At 39.2% G+C, this 21,100-nt stretch overlaps 1 protein-coding gene across 12 annotated transcripts in view; it reads left to right on the top strand.

The window, feature by feature from the left end:
- The window catches only part of CHCHD3 (coiled-coil-helix-coiled-coil-helix domain containing 3), a 302,539-nt gene that overhangs the window by 204,590 nt on the left and 76,849 nt on the right, over positions 1–21,100 (top strand). For 5 of the 12 annotated variants that reach the window (XR_001887842.1, XR_001887841.1, XM_017885070.1 and 2 more), the window contains one exon: positions 14,931–15,101. The exons of 3 other annotated variants lie outside the window; for them this stretch is intronic. Coding sequence is in view for 6 of the 9 variants with exons in the window: in XM_017885070.1 (XP_017740559.1) it covers positions 14,931–15,101 (171 nt within the window). In the remaining 3 variants the exon portion in view is untranslated. The remainder of the gene's footprint in view (positions 1–14,930; positions 15,102–21,100) is intronic. 4 more of the 12 variants (XR_001887843.1, XM_017885074.1, XM_017885075.1 and 1 more) reach the window with 1 other exon arrangement.

The following is a 21,100-nucleotide window of genomic DNA, read 5'->3' as shown; positions in this document are numbered from 1 at the left end:
ATTGGCACTTTGCGTGGATTGTCTCATTTTATACTCACCAACAACCCTGTGTGGCTGTGCACCCTATTGCTTAGGTGAAGGCTTAAAGTAATTCACCTAAGAACATACAGCCAAAATATGATAGATCTGGATTTGAGCCATGTTCCATGCTTAACCATTTAGCTGCTGTCTAGTACTAAGTTGAAGATGTTCATTCTGTATGTAAATCCTCTGATTGTAGTGTTAGTTCTTTGGGTCATTCAAGTTAGCTCTTTCCAGTTTCTAATACAACTTTTTAGTTCCTGACATTATAATTTGTTTAATGCTACCTCATAACCTAAAAGTGTTAAGCATTCAAAAATGAATAATTTTCTCCCCGGAATTTGGCATTTCCTGGGAAAATTTGACCAACAAGGAATGAATAAGGTCTTATTACCTAGCGATTACAGCATGATGCCCCTAAGAGTTATTTTAATATCTAGTTGTGCTTCTTTCACATTGAAATAAGAAATTTGTAGTCATTAAAGCAGCTTAAAATTTCTTCTTGAGGTCTTCATTCACTTGCTCATACTTTGATAATACTGCTTTCCATCTTTTCATCTCTTTCCATCTTCTGGAAAGAAAGCAAACTTTTTTTTTTTTTAAACTTTTGACAAAGTGTTTTGATAGTTATTTCATCAGAGTCTGGATCGTTGCATGTTCTTCAGGAGAATGTGTATTTTTCAGGAGTCTGTTGGTCCTGTGGGAGGGAAGTGAGGGAAAGGACCATGGTTATCGTGTCAGAGAGGGCAGAACCCACAGTCTCCCAGGGGTCTTCCAGGATGAAGGGCCTTGTCTCCCCAGGACATGTTGAAGACTTGAGCTGTTCGATAATGTGTTTGGCATGTATAACTTCTCAATTATGAATTTGAATTGATTTGCTCTATGGAATCCACTTTGCTCTTGGCTTTCCTGAGAATGACGGGGTTTGGCTCAGCCTGAAGCCCTCTTGGCTTCAGGAGCTGAGGGAAATCAGAAAATTTAGTTAGGTATAACACAATGTTGAATAACCCGGTGATGTGGCATGCATTTTTGCTTTGAGAACTCCTCCCTGTACCTCCCCCACTGCATTCACAATTTATTTGCATTCCTAAATAGAAGATACATTTGTAAGATTGGCCACTTAAAATATTGTTCTATGTGCTGTATGTAAAAAAAAAAAGGAAGACTTGATTTATTAGGCTAGTTTTCCATGGCATATAGTCCAATAGATGCCTCCTTGTCTATAAACATATTATCTATTATTCATCATATGCTTACTATATTGAAGATCTGCTAAGTGTATACCATCCTTCAAAATTCTCTCCCATGTCAGGATCTTTGCCTTTGTTGTTCCCTGGGATGTTCTTTCCCACCTCTGAATAGCTGTCTCTGACTCCCTTACAAGTTTTAGGTTTTCCTAATGACTATCAGAAACTAGACTTCTGAACCCTGTCTCTGTCATATCAACCTATTTATTTATTTGAAAGCACCCTTCCAGATCTGTAATTAGTTTACTCATTATTTGTTAACTTGTTCATGACTGCCTTCCCAGTCATCCAGTAGAAGTTCCACGAAGGCAGAAACTTTGTCTTAGACACCCCTGTATCACTTACCTGGTGAATCATAAATGCCAGCATGGCATGGATTGCTTTCAGTTTTCAGACACCTCTGGATTTCGGCAGCAATTTGCATATAGACTGCAGGAAATCCCACAAAATTAAGATGGGGAGAGAATTATATAAGCTGAGCAAAAGAGAATAATACAAAGAGAATGGTGAAAAATAAATTGCCACTAAGAAGAGAAGTATATTACTAGTTTGTCACCTGTGGAGAGAGTTGCTAATTAAATTCTAAGGTCATGCTTACATCAAATGAGCAATTTTTAAAAGTCTCTCACTTATGGCAGATGACATGTCTTTTATTGCATCATAAAGTGTTGGGCTCATCTGTGTGATTAATTGGCTTTTGATTACGTGACTTCTTCTTTCTCATTTAGTACCTTTGTTTCTGTGCTCCTCTGTGTGAAGCTGGGGGAAAAAATAATGCCAACAATGATAATAATGAGAAATGACAACAGAACAGGTTATTGTCAGCCCAGTGTGCTTCTTGTGGGAAGAAATTATTATGTTTTTTTTACTACCAGATGAAGACTGTCATTGTAAAATATTTCAGTGAGTGAAGTTGGATCAACCTTTTCAAGGGAATAATACAGGATGGATTCACAATTAGACTACTGACATCTGAGATACTAAAATATAAACAATCCTTTTTTGGAGATGGATTACTTAAACTTGGTTTGTGGGATTAAGAAACCGTTTGACATTCCCCCCGGGACATGCTTTCTAAACAGTTGCCAATGATTTTAGGTCATGTGGATAACTTATTTTGGCCCTGCCATGTGATAGAGTAAATTTAACATAATAGTTAAAAATGTAACTTCCTGGTAGATGTGCCTACGTAGGTTATACTAGTTTGCACTTGTCAACCTAGAGAGATGTACTATTCCTTTGACACTAGGAAATTTTGTACTGGCTTCCTCATTCATGTGGAGATCAGGGCAGATTCCCTGTGGTTTCTGTAGTTACTGAGAGCTACAGAAACGAGAGATGAGGTTCTATAGTCCACAGGTTTGGATGTTGAAGTTAGTAGAAGCTAATACCATTTTTAATTGTAACGTCATAAGCAACAGGTTTTATTAAAGTGGCTTGGATTGTGTACATTGAGTTACTCTCAATTTTTTGTCATCAACCAGTGATGGTAGTTTAAGTAAATGCACTTAGATGTTAATTGTTCAGTAGAAAAATTAATAAGACCCAGTATCAACATATCTTTTGTTAACATAATTGACACATTTATAACTTAGGTGCAAAGATGGAACTATTTTACACTCTTTACCTGGTTTCCTAAGGGAAGTTTATTATTGCAGATATTCCAAAAGTAGCAAGCAAGATTTTTCCCCCCCTAGTTTGTGCTCTGGGGAAAAAAATCAATACAGTATAGTAGATATGAGGGTCTTATCCTTAATTCATTATTCAACAAATCCTCAAAATGCATTGGCTTTTCTGTTAACCTCTCTGAAATTCGAATTGGAAATATGGTTTAGGTAACCTTGAGCTGCTTTTTAAATCTGACTTTAGGGATATGAGACTTACTTTTTTTCTAGGGTGAGCTGTTAAAAGTGCATCCAGGTAAAATGATCCCCTTAACCGGAGTCAGTTTTTCTATGTCTAACTTTAGAGGAAAGATTTGCAAATTATGGGATCAGCACTTAATTTGGGGCTGTATTTACCATGTAGGCTGTCAAGAAGTATTAACCTTAAGGTAAGATGAGAACATAGAGTACAAAGCTGTAAGTTGATGGCACACAGTACAGCGGTATTAAATAACATTATCCATCCTGCTTGCTACAGTAAATAGGATTTCACTATTATGATGTGTCAGGGCTTTCAGTGAAATCAAATTTACAAGACACTAAACTGCCATCCTCTCTGCTGAGCAGCTTTATTCTGGGATCTTGCTTTCATATTAATCCTGTTGGTAGGAAATACTTGTACCAATTGTGCATGGAAATTATAATTTAATGATCTCTTCCTTTTCTTTATTCAGAGCTTAGAATGGACTACTGTGCTTTGCAGTGATAGCCCCAGGGCTCTGAGAAAGAGATAATATACAGTTCAGCTTTAAAGCCCAGCATTGCTTTTTTGTGAGTGCTTGTAATGATCGTAAGTGCTGAGATGCCAACAATATGGGTTGCATAGTTTCTCAACTCTCCACATTTCCTTTACCTTTTGAAAGGCTACACAATAAAATAATTAGAATCTGTTTACCCTGATGGTTTTAAAAAATGATATGCCACTTGACTGTGTAAAGACAAGGTAAGAAATAAAGCATTGTGAAATCCAGGGAACATTAATTCCACTTTTAAAGATTCTGTACGTTTTGGGAAGGCTCAGCAGGCTGTTTTATTTGAAAACAATTATTTACTCACTTTACTTTCTTTGAGCTTCTTTCTTTCTATTGATAAGAATATTACAGCCAGGAAATCATTATGTTTCCTGCGTATGAGATTGAAATTGGCTAAATCCTTTGAATCTTCTTCACATCCAATTTCAAAGTTAGTGATTGTTTTGCTTCTTGACATCTTGTTTATTTATACATTTCAAATGTACTTCATTTAGGCAGACCAGCCAATGCATATTTCCCTATTTTACTGACTGAAAAATTAAAGTACATGAATATTAAATTTTTTAAAGGAAGTTGCAATGCTTGTGTGAGAAAGTGCTCTTCAATCCCAGTTTTATGTTCAGACCATGAGACAGCTGTGCCTCTGTAAGGGATTACGTTTCAATGCATTAGCTTCAGTTAAAAAGATATATTTGGTCATTAAAACGTTTGCAAATAATATTAGCTCATAACGTCATCAAATAAGAAGTGCCCACATCTGAATTTGGCATATAAAGCAGGTTTGCACAGTAAGGTCGGCATTTAATGAAGGGAACCCAAATCCAATTTGTCTGTGTAGACTAAGATAGGATTTTAATTTTGTTCATTCTCATCAGAATTTTGGGAGCTAGAGGGAGTCCTTGGCATTCACCACTCATTCAAAAACACATTTATTAATCTCCTACAGTGGGCCAGGCTCTATTCAAAGATATAATGATGCATACAAATGGCGCAAAAGCCCATTGGTATCTGGCACGGAGCTTTCAGTTGACACAATGGTGCAGTGGGTCCGTGGAGGCTGTGTTTTGTGCAGAACACTACCTTTGTACTGCCTTTGTCCCTTCCAGATCTAAAGATCATGGGATTTGGAGGGAAAGTTAGTAGGTTGGAGAGATCCATCAGGTTAAAGTATCAGATAAAGACCCCAATACATTGGTTGCCTCAAGTAGTTCTTTCTGAAAATAAACATTTAATAGGTAATTCCTTTGAAGACCAGAACTCATTCCCCTTTGAACACTGTGATAGTGGCTGGCACATATTAAGCCTTGGATAAATTTTTAAAAATTGATGTGTTTGTCCAGAAATGGGGTGGGTTCCATAGCCAAATAATTTTGAGAAATGTTAGGTTTCACGAAGCTGAACAGATTTCTTTTCTACAGGCCTCCTCAGAAGTTATGTACACTTAGAGCCTCCAGGATGAGGATACTGCATGATGTGTTTCAGCATTATACCCGAACCATGGAATGGTTCTTCTGAGATATATCTGTGAATGTATCCCAGTATATCACCTGAGATTTCTGTGCCCTAAATAATGCTAGTACCTACATTTTTTTAGTCCTTCTTAGCTTGCATCCTGAGATGTAAAGGTATAGTAGCCATAGAATTTCACTGATGGAATTCCTAATCTGAGGACATCTGAGGACCTGAAAGCACCCTGGGATTGCCGCCCTTTGCACTGTGTGCCAGAAGCGTAGGCTGATGAGAAGAGGCTGTCTCAAGGTCCTAAAGGTGCGGTGCACTGGGGTGGGGTGTTCTTTCTCACTCTGAATTCTCTTCCTAATCCTCACCCACTCCAAGAGGCTTTGAGAAACTGTAGCCCATAGTAGGTATCTCATTTTGTATTTAAGTGTCCATTGACTCAATCTTGCATTATTCCAGTCTCCTCAGAATTGAGAGCAGTGGGTAGTGGGGTTTCTCCTTGATCTTCCCATGTCAAGATTCAGCACCATGCCCATTAACCCAAGAGCTGTACATACTTGCCTGAAGAACATAGGTTTCAGCAGAATGCCACCAAGGGAAGGTCTGAACCAGAATATTCTTCCCTTTTATGAAATGAAGTAAGAAGGTAATTAAATTGGATAAATTTCCCCTATGGATCTTTACAAATCTTCCCGCAAGGGTTGCCAAGATATGGTGCTGAAGGAGCATGTGAAAGAGATATCAACATCTTCTGTTCCATCAGAGCCTCAAGGTTTCTGTGACCCTCTAGAAAGAATCTGTAGGACTTGCTGTTATTTTGTGAGGAAGCAGTAAGGTTTACTTACATAGGGTAGAAAGTGCGCTTTTGTATCTGGAGAATAAGTTTGATGATGGTCAGTAATCACATGCTCTGTAATTTAATTTGTCTTCAGAAAACATTTAGAACTGGAGTTCAGAGGGAATGGCACGATCACCACAGTGTCCCCTTGTGACTTGTAGTGTTTGCATAAACTCTATAAAAGCAGGGACCTTGTCTGTTCCCTGCTGTATCGCTAGTACCTAGACCAGTGCTTGGCACTTAGCAGGTGCTTGGTAAATATTTGTTGAATGAACAATGAAGACATTTTCAGCAGGTCAAACATGGCCATGTAACCTAGAGATGCATCTTCCAGGTTGCTTAGTGGGCAGCTTGTCTCAAGTTAAACCTTATTCTGCAGGTTTTCTGAGATTTAGGTGAAGGTCCTTTTGCTCTAGTCATGATAATTTCTGCTGTTAATGCAACAGCATATCTTATTTATGTAAAATTAAACATCAATGTAATAATTACTACTCCTCAAGCAAACTTTTGAAATAAATCAAATTATTGTCTAAGTGATATTCTTATCCATTACTTTTACATGACTGGGGAGAGGGTGAATAATGATGATGATGATGATATCAATTTTATCCACAATCTGTAACCTAAGTAGAATGCCCAACTTCATATATTATCCCAAAACCTGGTTTTGAGTGACAGAGTGCCTATGAGTACTGTGCATTGTGTACATCCTTGTTCCAAGATTGTTGGGAAAGAAATATTAATATCAGTGTCAGTACCATCACCATCATCATTAAAATCCACCATCGGCATGTGCCTGTAGTCCCAGCTATTTGGGAGGCTGAGGCAGGAGAATCACTTGAACCTGGGAGGCAAAGGTTTCAGTGAGCCAAGATCACACCACTGTACTCCAGCCTGGGTGACACAGCGTGACTCCATCTCAAAAAAAAAAAAAAAGAAAGAAAATTCACCATTTATTGAGGGATTATTATAAGCTAGGCAGTGCTTGAAATGAATTAACATAATACTATATTCTGTCCCTAGAACAAACCATTAGGGGAAGGTATTTCTTCGCCAGGCAACCAATTGATTTGTTGAGGCTGAAAGACGTTGAGTAACTTGACCCAGGATTCCTAGCTGGTGCACCCAGGCCTCTGTCTTCCTCCTCGCCAACGGCCTCTCCTTCTGTGTCACCAGTGGTGGACTATTAAATTTTCACTTTCAGTCCCATGTGGTTCCACTCCCCTTTCCATCCTCCTCCTCTATATTTTTATTTATTTTTTAGATTATTATTATTTTTTTGAGACAGGGTCTGGCTCTGTCACCCAGGCTGGAGTGCAGTGGTACGATCTCAGCTCACTGCAACCTCCACCTCCCGAGTTCGGGATTCTGCTGCCTCAGCCTCCCGAGTAGCTGGGATTACAAGTGTGTACCACCATGACTGGCTAATTTGTGGAGATGGGGCTTCACCCTGTTGGCCAGGCTGGTGTTGAGCTGACCTCAAGTGATCTACCTGCCTCGGCCTCCCTAAGTGCTGAGATTACAGGCATGAGCCACCGCATCCAGCCCTCTCCCTCTTTAAAAAGATTTTTGGTGGAGGTGGGCCTGACATTTTTTGTTTAGAACCACTAGAGTCAAGTAACAGATTCTCAACTAACTTTCCCTCAGCAACATTCATACTTGGTTTTCTTTCACAAGCTAAGCACCCATTGTTTATTTAATAGTGAATCTTGTTTAAAGCGAAGTTGAGCCAGCTTTATTACAGGGCATGATTAGATACAGTTAATTAGTACGGCTAAGTATATAGGCTAAATTAATAGGAGAGGTGCTGAAAGTAAGGAAATTGTAAAGGATCTGTGAATTGGGTCTTAATCCTCTGAGGGGATGCAGAGAAAAGAAGCTGGCCCTATACTGTGGGGAAATATAACCAGAAATTGAAGTTACAAGCCAAGCCAAATCAACCCAGGTAAAGGTGATGACACTTTCTATGATGGCAACTAGTAGTTCTTAAGTAGCCTTGAACCATGGTGTCCACAGCAGTCCAGCACACTTAGCTTGCTATGTGGATTATACCTGTGGAATCCCAGGGCACAACTTCCTGCAAGTTTAGTTTAGTCATACGAGTTTACTGTCACTTTCCATTCTAAAACCGAGTGTGCTCTTGTTTCAACTCTCTAGTTTCAGGTCAGAAATGTTTCTCCTATCCTAGAACTATTTAAACTTCAACTTCCCCAGGCTCTGCCTCAAAATTAACTTTAGTAATTAATAAACTTCAGTACGTGTACCACTCAATTAACTACCCTCAAGCCAGCGCTACTTTTAACCTTCCTCGATGGCAGATTCTTGTCCGTCTCCTGCCACCGCATTCCTTCCTAGGAGATCTCCATGTTTGCTTTCTCTCTGTAGATTGCTTTGCCTGTGTTGGGCATCCCCTTAGTTTTACTTTTTTTCCCCCAACTTTAGTTTTGTTTGTTTTGTATAATTGACAAATACATCCATAATGCTTTATACCTCTCTTGATGATAGCCACGTTTTGTTTATAATACTTGTGATGAGTTGTAGATGATGAGGGGATGTTGGGCACCTACAGTGTGTGCAGATATTATGCATGGTGGGTACTTGTGACACTCAAAGTCACTGAAGCAGACACAGTTTACCTCTAACATCTCATCACTCCTCCTTGCTTGTTACCTCCTAATATTAAAATTTCTAGAACTTAATCATAATGTAGTTTCCACCTTGCCTTGATGGACCGTCTGTGATGTGACTTGGGCAGCAGAAATGGAAGCGAGAGCGGAGCAGCACTGACTGAGGGGTTGTCTCCTTGGGCAAGCAATCCACGTGTTGAGAAGATTTGTCTGCTTGTCTGTTTATCCTCATTTTCATTAAAATGAAAATGTAACTAGAACTACAATGAGCACTTCTGTAGTTCAAGAAAAATAACCCGTAATAAATTGTGAACTGTCTATTCTCTCATGGTGTAGTTACTCTAAATTGTGGAAATTTGGCAGTCGTCCCTAGAACTATTTGTTAAAATTCAATAGTGTGTAATTAAAGACAGAGACTGCCATTTCTGCTGTTGGGTACATTAAAAAATTATATTATGTATCATTTGGATTTGACCCTGAACTCATTTCCCAAAAGATCAATGCCAGAAAGACAAAAGTATATTTTAGTCTGAATAGAGGCTCAAGTTATATAAAGTAACTAAATTTATGGAAATATCAGTTAGACTCTAGCTATTTAAGAGTAATTATGCAAAAGATAGTTTTGAACGAATATTCCTCTGGAAATGGCCAAATGGAAGCTGTAATTATGATGAAATTCTGTGCTTCAAGCCTTGCCAGACAATAAAACAAGACTGCTGATGTTTTAAGCCTGTATCATTAAAACTAATATTGATACAACAACCTGTATAATATATCAATGACATGGAGTATTTTATAGACACACAAAAGTATACTGCTCCTTGAAACTTTAGCATTCATCTAGTATAAAATTACACTTTTTTCAAGCAATGAAACAGCAACCTAGAGGCATGAAAATCGTTTTTACGTAGTTGGGAAAGGGAATGGTGGCAGTGTTTACCTAGTTACGATTATCTCATCAAATAAGTTCTAGGCAAGTGAGTGGGTTTTTGTCTGTTTAGGTTCCTGCAATTGGTTTGTGTTGGGGTGGCCCTCCCACATACAGACAAGTGGATATGGATTCATATATTAGACCTCCTAGGTATCGGCTATTTATTCTTAGATAAATCATGTGACCTGTTTGATCCTCAGATCCCTCATCTGTAAAGTGGCCTTCATATCGTACTTCCTTGGAGGTGTGGAGATTAAGTAAAATATTATGTGTTAATTTATATGTACATACTAAATTAGGATAAACATCAGTTATCAGCACCAATCTCTAGGAGGCTGATAATTATACAGCTGTTTGAGGTAGCTTGTTGCAGGGAGAAAGCTGTAGGGAGAGTAGAGGGATTGAATCTGGAAACACAGGTTGAATTCTATTTGAAGTATTTATCTTGTTTTGTTTTTGTTTTTTTGTTTTTGTTTTTTGGAGATAGGTCTTGCACTGTCACTCAGGCTGAAGTACAGTGGCACGATCTCTGTTCACCACAACCTCTGCCTCCTGGCCTCAAGCGGTCCTCCCACTTCAGCCTCCTGAGTACCTGAGACTATATGCACGTGCCATCACACCGGGCTAATTTTTGTGTTTTTTGTAGAGACGGGGTTTTGCCATGTTGCCCAATCTGATCTCAAACTTGTGAGCTCAAGCAATCTGCCCACTTTGGCCTCCCAAAGTGCTGGGATTACAGGCATGAGTCCCTGTGCCCGGCCACTATTTTGTTACATTGAAATGTTATATTGAATTTTGCCAGAAGGAATGGAATTATTGGCTGTTTTTATAATATAGATACAATAATTAAACCTACAATTAAGCTTACATAATCTTTCAGGTTTTTCAGATCTCTCTCATGTATATCATTTTATTTGATAAAATGGGATTTTTTCTGCCAGGTACGGTGCTCATGCTTATAATCCCAGCACTTTGGGAGGCCGAGGCAGGAGGCTCACTGAGCCCAAAAGTTTGAGACTAGCCTGGGCAACAAAGCGAGACCTTGTCTCTACGAAAAATAAAAAAAATTGCCAAGCATGATGGTGTGTGCCTATGGTCCCAGCTACTCAGGAAGCTGAGTGGGGAGGATCAGCTGAGCCCAGAAGGTCAAGGCTGCAGTGAGCCATTATGTCGCTGCACTCCAACCTGGGCAACAGAGCGAGATCGTGACTCCAAAACAAGTCATGGGGGTGGGGGGAGCAGATTTGTCCTATCTGTATATTTGCCTTCGAATTTGGCAGATTGTGTATATCAGAGATAGAAGTCTGGTAATTTAGTGAGCATAAGCTTAGGTCTGTCTGTCATCTTTTGAGCAGAGGCTGGTTTGAATCCTCATCCGTTTTGTTGAATCAGCCTAGCTAATGAGTGGGAAATTTAAAAAAAGAACACAGCTGGTTGAGCTTTCACTTCTGCATATTCAATCCTATGGTATGTTTATTAAATCCTATGGTATTGTAATATTGCAGTCTAGCTCTTTCAGACCAAGGAAAGAGGTACACAGAGAAGAAGAAACCAGGTTCTAGAGGTTGTGGTTGTGACATTTGGGGATGGCAGTGTTAAGGAAGTAGCCAGGGCATGGGGACTGTGGGACCGTAGGAGACCTTAGCATCAGAAGAAATGCTCTACAGGTGCCCTCTAATAATATACTGTGAGCTTGTCTCCTGGAATTTTTAGTTTTGCGTTTGAATGTTCGTCAGAAGTGTCTGACTTAGGATATCAATGCAGAACAAGGATTTGCTTTTTCTTGATGAATTTTGGGTCAGGTTTTTTTGTTTGTTTGTTTAACATCAAGTAAGTACAGACTGAGTTGTATTTTTCATCTTCTCCATTAAGATGAAATGGACAACAAGAGGATGCAAACATGAAAGCTTGGGTGAGGATGGGCCACCAGGCTGTGGTGGGCAAGAGCAAGGAGCCCTGGGGAAAGTCGCGCAGCAGTTACTCTCCCGACAGCCACAGAGTTTTGTGGGACGGTGTGCACAATTGTGAATAGTCCTTGTTTAATTGGATTCTATTCCAGAGACACAAAACAATTCTAGAGTCTTGACTTTGGCAAAATGACATTGGGATGCTTATATCAATTTTCATTCCTAAAGAAAATGTTTCATTTCTAAAGACAATGTACCGGGTCAGACTTAATTCTGGGACATCTCATCATTTTGTGCACTTTATGCAAGAGTCTATTAGAAGTACTCACCAAAGAGCAAAATCACCAAAGCCCTTTTCGTTATAAAACTAAAGGTCCCGGCATATGTTGGCCAGCTCAGAAAACCTTCACAGAAGGCTGTGTTACCTTTTTTAAGAATGTATTTTTTTTTTTTACTAAATTACTCAAAAGGCATTCTGAGTTTAGAGAATGTCTGATCTTGTTGAAATTTTAATTTCATTAAACTTAAATGACAAAAAACTCCAGTCTTTAAGTCATCAAGCAATAACTTTTCAAAAAGATCTGTGTAAACATCTAATAATTTTTTTATCTTGTAATTTAAATTCATTTTTATGTTCCTCCCACAACTTCCTTTCGGCTTTGCTGCTTCTACCTAAAAAGCAGAAAGCAACGAATATTGGTTAGGCCTCTTAAATTATGTTTTATATTTGTGGATCTTATTTATATTTTTAATCCCTTAAGTCAAAGTGTGTTATGTTCATGACTAAAGCATGCAGTTGTTACAGTATAAAATTATGGGCATTATAAGGATTAAACCTAGCTTGTCAGTTGTGGGTGAATGTCTTTTTCATTTGAATATGCTACAGTGTAAAGATAAAGGCATAACAACTGTTTTAAATTGTCTTTCTTTCTCATTTTCTCTGTGGTACAGAATATGGTAAAAATACCTGCTAACTTGCCACTGTGAACACCCACTCTGCAGTTAAAACATTTCCCATAGCCTATTTTATATAATGTACTTTTTGGATCCCTTCATTATCCAGAGAAAATCATTTTTCTTTTGAGAAATTTTTTTCTCTTAAAGTTTATCTACATAGCAAAACAGGGTATTGGTATAAGTCTTTCTGCCTTATACTTTCTCGTCATTCATTTACTCTAAAATTAGTAATAGCAATAAAATCCTATATGTGCATGGTACATACTTTAAGTAACCTGGAATATTGACTGTAATGTATTTCTATTATGCTTTTAGTAACTTTCTTTATCTGTGGACGTTTAAAGGAGAGAGAAGGGTTTGCTGATTTCAGTTGACAATCAGCAACTGAAATAAAAATTCTAAACCATATTTTCTCAAAAACCTACCTCTGTAAGTTCTGTAAGTTTTGCTGAATTCAAGAATAACTATTCTCTAATTTCTTCGTCTCACCTATAATTTAGAATACTTTCAAATAATTTTTTGGACTTTTGTAAAGCTTTAAAAGGTATTACTTTAACAATATTTTAATGTAATTTAATACCCTTGTTTCTAACAGTTTAAGACTTTTGCCAAATGTCTTTTATTTTTTAGTGTTATTTTGCACTAGTAGTTGTTCATTTCGTAAATATTTGTTTAGAACCTACTATGTGGCAAGCTCCATTTTAATAGGTTCTGGGGATATAGCAGAGAGCAAAGCAAACAAAAATTCCTCTGGTTCCATAGAGCTGACAATTCATTGATGCAAGATAGTCAATAACAAATATATTTTATGTCAAGTGGTGATGGGTTCTATGAAGAAAAATGACTCAATAAGAGGAGAGAAAATGGTGGTATGTGTATGGTGGGTGGGGTTGGGCGATGCTCTTTTGGATAGGGAGGCCTCCGATTAGATGCTACGCGAGCAGGGACCCGAAAGAGCCATGTGTATCATCTACCTGGGGGAGAAGCCTGCTGGCAGGTCCTGTTGAATGCTCGTTACCTACATCTCTTGCATTGGCTCCATGTCATTTATTGCTCTAGCATATTCTTCACTATCTTTTCAGAAAGTGCCAGGTCTGCTTTTCAAGTACAGTATCTGTCTTGCCAAGCCTGGCAGACAGTGCTTATTTTGGTCTGTACTTTGTTAGCAGATCAGTTCTATGTTGAGTTCAAATGACACTCTGGTTTCAAGAGTGACTGTAATTCTTTTTCTCCTTGAGGAATAGTAAATAAGCCCTATGAATCTGGTCAGTGAGTATTGCAGTATTTAGAAAATTCCTTATCCAGTGAAAATGCACCCATGATTCTCTGACTTTAGACACCTTTCCTCAAGCCTCTCCCAAACCCAAGTCATCACTAACAGTGTTACCAAGCCACTCAAAATGAAGAGTAACATTTATTGCCAGTTTTCTTGTATGTATCTCAATGTGTTTGCTAGCACTGCAATGCTGAGTTATTTAATTTAACCCTTCCAGCTTTCTAGGAGTGTTATCCTCATGTTTTAGGCAAGTACAGTGAGACACAGTAAGGGTATGTACTTTATCCAAGGTCGCAGGAATAGTAAGTGGCAAAACCAGGAAGTGAACCCTGGTAGTCAAAGCTCACATTCTCTCTAAGCCACACAACACAGACTTTTGGGAAGTTATAATTGGGATGGGATTGCATTAAACAGAAAGGAGCTGAGTGGGCCCTTTGGTTCAGTGTTCTACCAAAGTTAAATAATAAGTGGATGGGCCACATAAATATTTTAATATAATTGGGTGAAAGTTCCTCCTCTAACATCGTCCATAGATTGGAAATGGTTTCTGTCCACAAGGTTGTGCAGTTGATGGTTGTTACAGGCCGAAAGAATGAGGGGTCGTGATCAGCTCACTATACCACTGGAGGCTATATGAGTAAAGAGCAAACTGTTTTCATGAAAGCAGGATGTTGACAAAATGACAAACTGCGTCTGCCACCCAGAGGGAATGCTGAGGGCAGTCACAACCCAGGCACAAGTGTTTCTTGTGATTAGGCACATCTGAAGCCTGTTAACAGTCATGTGAACCTGTGATCAATTAAGCAGCTGACCACTCGTTACCTCCTTCTCGCTGCTCTTGCTACCCAATAAATACGAAGGGCAGTAGAAGCTCGGGGGCTGCCTTTGCTCATTAGAAGCAGGGAGCTCTCTTCTTCTTCCCCGGTTCCCCTTCCTTTAAAACAGTGTCTTTTGTCTTAAGTTTTCATTTCTACATTCATCTCTTCATTCGATCTTGTAATGATGGTCTTAAGCAGTAACAGTAGTAACTGCTGTAATGACGGTCTCAAAATAGTAACCATGGCAGTCGGCCACAGACAGATCTGTATTCACCACCTCCATGGTCCCTTTCCTGCTTTTGTTGATCTGTTCCCCTATTAAAACAGAGGCCTGATCGCCTTATTTGCACCTGTCATCTTTGCACTGAGTCCCCAGTTTTTGTGGTGTTCTCCCCAACCACCACCTTTGGGTGAATTCTCCTTCCTGCTTTTAGGTTTCCAGGCCCCCTACTGAGGACAACCTCTTCCACATGATTAAAGCAGGAAAAGCCTGGTTATCTGAAGGTTTCAGTACTGTGGACAGCCCGCCGAGGTGGCAGCAGTTAGGTATGGCTGAAAAAGTTCAAGTAACTCTTCTGGAACTTCACTGCTCATCCTTCGCGTGGGTAATCACTTGTTTTTCTCACACCACGTAATTTTTTCTCAAATTTGGACCCCCAGGTACAGGATACTGCTTTCCAGTATGTTTGGCATAATTTTATTAGGTACTTAAAGCATCTTTGTACCATAATTCTCCTTATCTGACAAATTAAAATTCATTTTAATGGTTTCTTTTAACTTTTTTGTCTATAGAAAATGAAGTTTTAATGATTGGAGCTCATCTTCACAATTAGTAGAGATCTTGCTGACGTTGTATTTGAAAATAGTGTTTATACTGGGAAGGATAGTATGCAGGATAATACAAGAGTTTTCAGAAGTTTTTACATTTAATTTAGGGTCTTTGCAATGTGTTGAATGGAAATCCAGGTTCATGATATTGCCACCCATTTTTAAAAAAATTGATATGTATCTCAACATGGCAAGAGAATGGTGTTCTGGTGTCTCAACCAGAATCCAGAGAATGTAAGTTTTTACCTTTGTTTTAGACTTGGGGTACATTTCTCTTATTTGTCCAAGAGATGCCAGATGGACAAATCACAGTACAGGCATACTTCATTTGACTTTTTAAAAAAATACAAATTTAAAGTTTGTGGCAACCCTGCATTAAGGAAGTTGATTAGTGCCATTTTTCCAACACTGTGTGCTCACTTAGTGTCTCTGTGCCACATTTTGGTGGTTCTTAATAATATTTCAAACTTTTTCCTCGTTGTTATGTATGCTATGGTGATCTGTGATGTGATCTTTGATGTTACTGTTGTAATTGTTTTGGGACACCACGAACCACACCCATATAAAAAGCTGAACTTAATTGATAACTGTTATGTGTGTCTTCTGACTCCTCCACCCATCAGCCATTTTCCTGTCTCTTTCCCTCACCTGAGAGGCCTTCTTATTCCCCGAGACACAACAATACTAAAAGTAGGTCAATTAATAACCCTACAATGACCTCTTAAGTGTTCAAGTGAAAGGAAGAGTCACACATCTCTCTTTAAATCAAAAGCTAGAAATGATTAAGCTTAATGAGGAGGATGTGTACAAAGCCTAGATAAGCTGAAAGCTGTGCCTTTTGCACCAAACAATTAGCCAAGTTGTGAATGCAAAGGAAATGTTCTTGAAGGAAATTAAAAGTGCTACTCCAGTAAACACACGAATGATAAGAAAGTAAAACAGCTTTATTACTGCTATGGAGAAAGGTTAGTGGTTTGGTGGAAGATCAGACCAGCCACAACATTCCCTTAAGCCACAGCCTAAACTAGAGTAAGACCCTAATTTTCTTAAGTTCTACGAAGGCTGAGAGAGACAAGGAAGCTGCAGAGGAAGCACTGGAAGCTATCACAGGTTGGTCACGAGGTTTATGGAAAGAAGCCATCTCCATAACATAAAAATGCAAGATAAAGCACTAGGTGCTGATGTGGAAGCTGGAGCAAGGTATCCAGAAAATCTCCCTACTATCATTGATGAAGGTGACTACACTGAACAACAGATTTTCACTGGAGGTGAAACAGCCTTGTATCAGAGGAAGATGCTATCTAGAACTTTGCATAGCTAGAGAGAAGTCAGGGCCTGGCTTCAAAGCCCCAAAGGACAGGCTGACTCTTGTTAGGTCCTAATGCAGCTGATGACTTGAAGTTGAAGCCAGTGCCCACTTACCATTCCAAAAATCCTAGGGTCCTGCAGAATTATGCTAAGTTTACTCTTCCCATGCACTATAAATGGAACACCAAAGCCTGGATGGTAGCATGTCTGTTTACAGCCTGGTTTACTGAATATTTTGAGCCCACTGTTGAGATCTGCCTCTCACAAAAAACGTTTTTACATTTAAAGTATTACTGCTCATTGACAGTGCACCTAGTCACCCAAGAGCTCTTATGGAGATGTACAGGGAGATTAATAATTTCATGCCTGCTAATACAATATCTGTTCTGCAGCCTGTGGATCAAGGAGTAATTTTGACTTTCAAGTCTTACTATTTAAGAAATGCGTATTTTAAGGCCATATGTGCCATAGGTAGTGATTTCTCTTGAATGATCTGCGAAAAGTACATTGAAAACCTTCTGGGCAAGAGTTACCATTCTAGATGCCATTAAGAACATTTGTAATTCATGCGAAGAGGTCAAAATGTCAGTTAACAGGAGTTTGGAAAAAGTTAATTCCAATTATGGATAGCTTGAAAGGTTTCAACCCTTCAGTGGAGGAAGGAATTGCAGATGTGGTGGAAATAGCAACAGAATTCGAATTAGAAATGGAGCCTGAAGATGGAACTGAATTGCAGCAATCTCATGATGAAACTTTTAACGTTTGAGGAGCAAGCTTGAACAGATGATGAGCAAAGAAAGTGGTTTCTTGAGATAGAGTCTACTGTTGGTAAAGATGATGTGAATATTGTTGAAATGACAGGAAAGAACTAAGAATATTACAATACATTAACTTAATTGGTAAAGCAGCAGCAGAGTTTGAGAGAATTTTGAATTTTGAAAGAAGTTTTACTCTATGTAAATGCTATTAAACAGCATCCCATGCTACTGAAAACTCTCCCCTGAGAATGAATTGATGTGGCAAACTTCATTGTTGTCTTATTTAAGAAATTGTCACAGCCATGCCATTTGGCCGCCACCACCCTGATTCATCAGCAGCTATCAATATTGAGGTAAGACCCTCCACCAGCGTGACTTGCTGAAGGCTCAGATGATTGCTAGCATTTTTTAGCAATAAAGTATTTTTAAATTAAGATTATGTACTTTTTTTGACATAATGCTATTGCACGCTTAATAGACTACAGTGTAGTATAAACATGACTTATGTGCACTGGGAAACCAAAACGTTTGCGTGACTCACTTTATTGTGGTCATCTGAAACCAAACCTGCAGTATCTCCAAAGTATGCCTGTATTCAGTTTTCCTATTCCAGTGACATAGTGGTTGTAAAATAAAAGTATTTCCTCCCTCTTTCTCTCCCCTCGTTTCTCTCTCTCTCTGTCTGTTCCTCTCCCTTCTTTCCCTCCCCTCCCTTGCCTTCTTTTGTTAGTTCGTTTCTTCCTTCTGTCCTTTCTTTCTTCCCTTCCTCCCTCCCTCCTTCCTTCCTTCATTCTGTCCGTCCGTCCGTCCGTCCATCCATCCATCCATCCATCCATCCATCCATCCATCCATCAGCAAACATTTAGTGCTGGATTTCAAGATTCATAGACATGATTCCTTTTTCTTAAGGTACAGTAGGTTAGTGGGAAGGAATATAGGGATTATTTTGTGGTAGTATAAGTTCTTTAATACAATTTATACTAATCATCCAGTTTAACATTTTCTCACCTTCATATTCCTTGAAACCTGAAGCTTAAAATTTGTATAGATCAGGCATCAGCAAACTAAGAATAATTTGTACATTTTTAAATGGTTGGGGGAAAAATGCAAAAGAATAATTTTATGACACGTCAATTCTATGAAATTCAAATTTTAGTGTCCATAAATAGTTTTATTGGAAGACAGCCATGCTCATTTGTGTGTGTATTGTCTGTGGCTACTTTCGTACTAAACAGAGTTGAATAGCTTTGACAGAGACCATGTGACCCATAAAACTTAAAATATTTACCATCTGGCCTTTTATGGCAAAAGTTTGTCACCTCCTGCTTTAGACATCTTTTTTCCCCTAGAAATTCCCAAGGATAATTGATTGTGGACACATCCAACTATGTTCCAAGACATGGGCTAGGGACACAGGAAAAAGCAACAAACCTGAAGGACCTGTTTCCTACCATCACAGAGCTCAGAGTCTAGTGAGTAGAATACAATACAGAAAACAAAATGAGCCAAAATAGATCATGAAAAGTGTGATGAAAGAAATATAAATACTGTGAGAGAAAATAGGAGAAGGGGTTTCAGATAAGGTGCTCTAATGCCGAAACCCTTAGGAAGCATACACTCACACTCCAAAGAACAGCAGAGGTAGCCGTCCTGAGTGCTCCAGCCACCAGTCTTTCTCCAGTTTTCCTCAGGAAATGACACCATTACCTACTCAGTGGCCGAAGCTCACAATCTATGACATATTTTTGATTCTTACCATTCCTCACATTCCCTCCTTCCTCTCCAATTCATCAGGAAGTTCTGTTAATTCTACTTCCAAAACATAGTTCAATTTTGCCTGTTTTTTAAGTCTATTGCCACCATAAACCAAGCCTCCATCTCTGTCAGCTGAGCTCTTGTTATCACTCCCTTGTCTCTCTAGTCCATCCTCTGTTCCCTCCACCACTGTCTATTTTCCAACCAAGAGCTATGGTTTTTTAAGAACTTGAGTCTGGGGAAGACTTGAGTTCTCGAGTGGTGGCTCACACCTGTATTCCCAGCTCTTTGGGAGGCTGAGGTGGGCAGATCACTTGAGGCAGGCGGATCACTTGAGGTCAGGAGTTCGAGACCAGCCTGGGCAACATGGTGAAACCTTGTCTCTACTAAAAATACAAAAATTAGCCAGGTGTGGGATGCACCTGTAATCCCAGCTATTTGGGAGGCGGAGGCAGGAGAATCTCTTGAATCCAGGGGGTGGAGGTTGCAGTGAGCTGAGACTGCACCACTGCACACCAGCCTGGGCAAGAGAGTGAGACTGTCTCAAAAAAAAAAACAAAAAACAAAAAACAAAAAACAAAACTTGAGTCAGATTATATCATTTCTTTGCTGAAAGCCATCCATGCTTTTCCATAGCCCTTAGAATAAAATCCAAACCCATTACAGCTTGTTAAAGAGGAAAGGAAGCCAATAAGGCCTGAACGTAGGGAGTGTCTGATGTGCTGGACTGGATATAAGATGGGGTAAGAAAGAAGGATGATTGCTGTGTCTCTGACTTCAGCAAATGTGTGAAAGATAGAACCAGTTACTGAGTCTAGGAAGACCAAGAGGAATAAGTTTGTTCATTGAAACAAACAAAAAACAATGTGCGATTGTGTTCTTACCTATCTATCAAAAAAATCTGCTTATTGAGATTGAGTCTTACTCCATCACCCACACTGGAGTGCAGTGGCACAATCGTGGCTCGCCACAACCTCCTGGGCTTAATTGATCCTCTTGCCTCAGCCTCCAGAGTAGCTGGGACTACAGGTGTGCACCACCATGCCTGGCTAATTTTTTGTATTTTTTTCTATAGATGTGGTTTTGCCGTGTTACCAAGGCTGATCTTGAACTCCTGGGCTCAAGTGATCTGCCCTCATTGACTTTCTAAAATGCTGGGATTACAGGCGTGAGCCACCGAGCCCAGCCCTGTGTTTTAATCAATTTAAATTTGAGGTGTTTCTGATACAATTGATGTCAATAAAACATTTGGACCATTGAGTATGGAATCAGAGGCAAGGTCTGGGCTGGGTGTATAGATCTGGGAGTTGTCAGCCCATGAAGGGAGTTTAAAACCATGAGACTGGAAGAGCTTCGCTAAGAGACCAAGTGCAGGTCAAGGAGAAAAGTGGACCTTGAACAGCCCTGAGGTCTGAAGTGGGGGTTACTTCTTAGGGGAAGGCAAGAGTCCAGTGGAATTCCTCCATAGGGACTGAACGGGAAGGATGCAGGACTTGTGCTAATTTATCCAGGGAAGCAGTTCTCCATCATCTTTGGAGGAAGTGGGAATCTGGACTGGACAAAAGCCAAAGAATGTTAAGAGCATCTTCTACAAACAAAGCCTCTGGCTAATCTAAATTTAATTCTGGATCTTGTAATGTATAGTGTAGGAGTTCATTTAAATTTAATTTGCATAGGGTGAAAATAAGCTTTGACCTTTATAATTGCTGTATCAGAAAACTCACATGTTCGTTCCTTGACTTGTTAGCCAATTTTTCCTCTTACTTTATTCTGGTTTTGTTGTTGTTGTTTCACTTTATAATATAAGGATTTAAGAACAAGTGTCTGGATATCCACAAAGGCATCACAGAAAGCTGACATGTCGATCTGCTTTTGTTTGTAATTAAAATGGGCTTAAATCCCATCCCCTTACACTAAGTAAAATATGTAATTAGAATTTTTAATATATAATAACT

The sequence above is a fragment of the Rhinopithecus bieti genome, unplaced genomic scaffold, assembly GCF_001698545.2.
Source record: "Rhinopithecus bieti isolate Rb0 unplaced genomic scaffold, ASM169854v2 scaffold_13262, whole genome shotgun sequence".
In the NCBI taxonomy this organism is placed as follows: Eukaryota; Metazoa; Chordata; class Mammalia; order Primates; family Cercopithecidae; genus Rhinopithecus; species Rhinopithecus bieti.
This window is presented reverse-complemented; position numbering and strand designations above follow the sequence as displayed.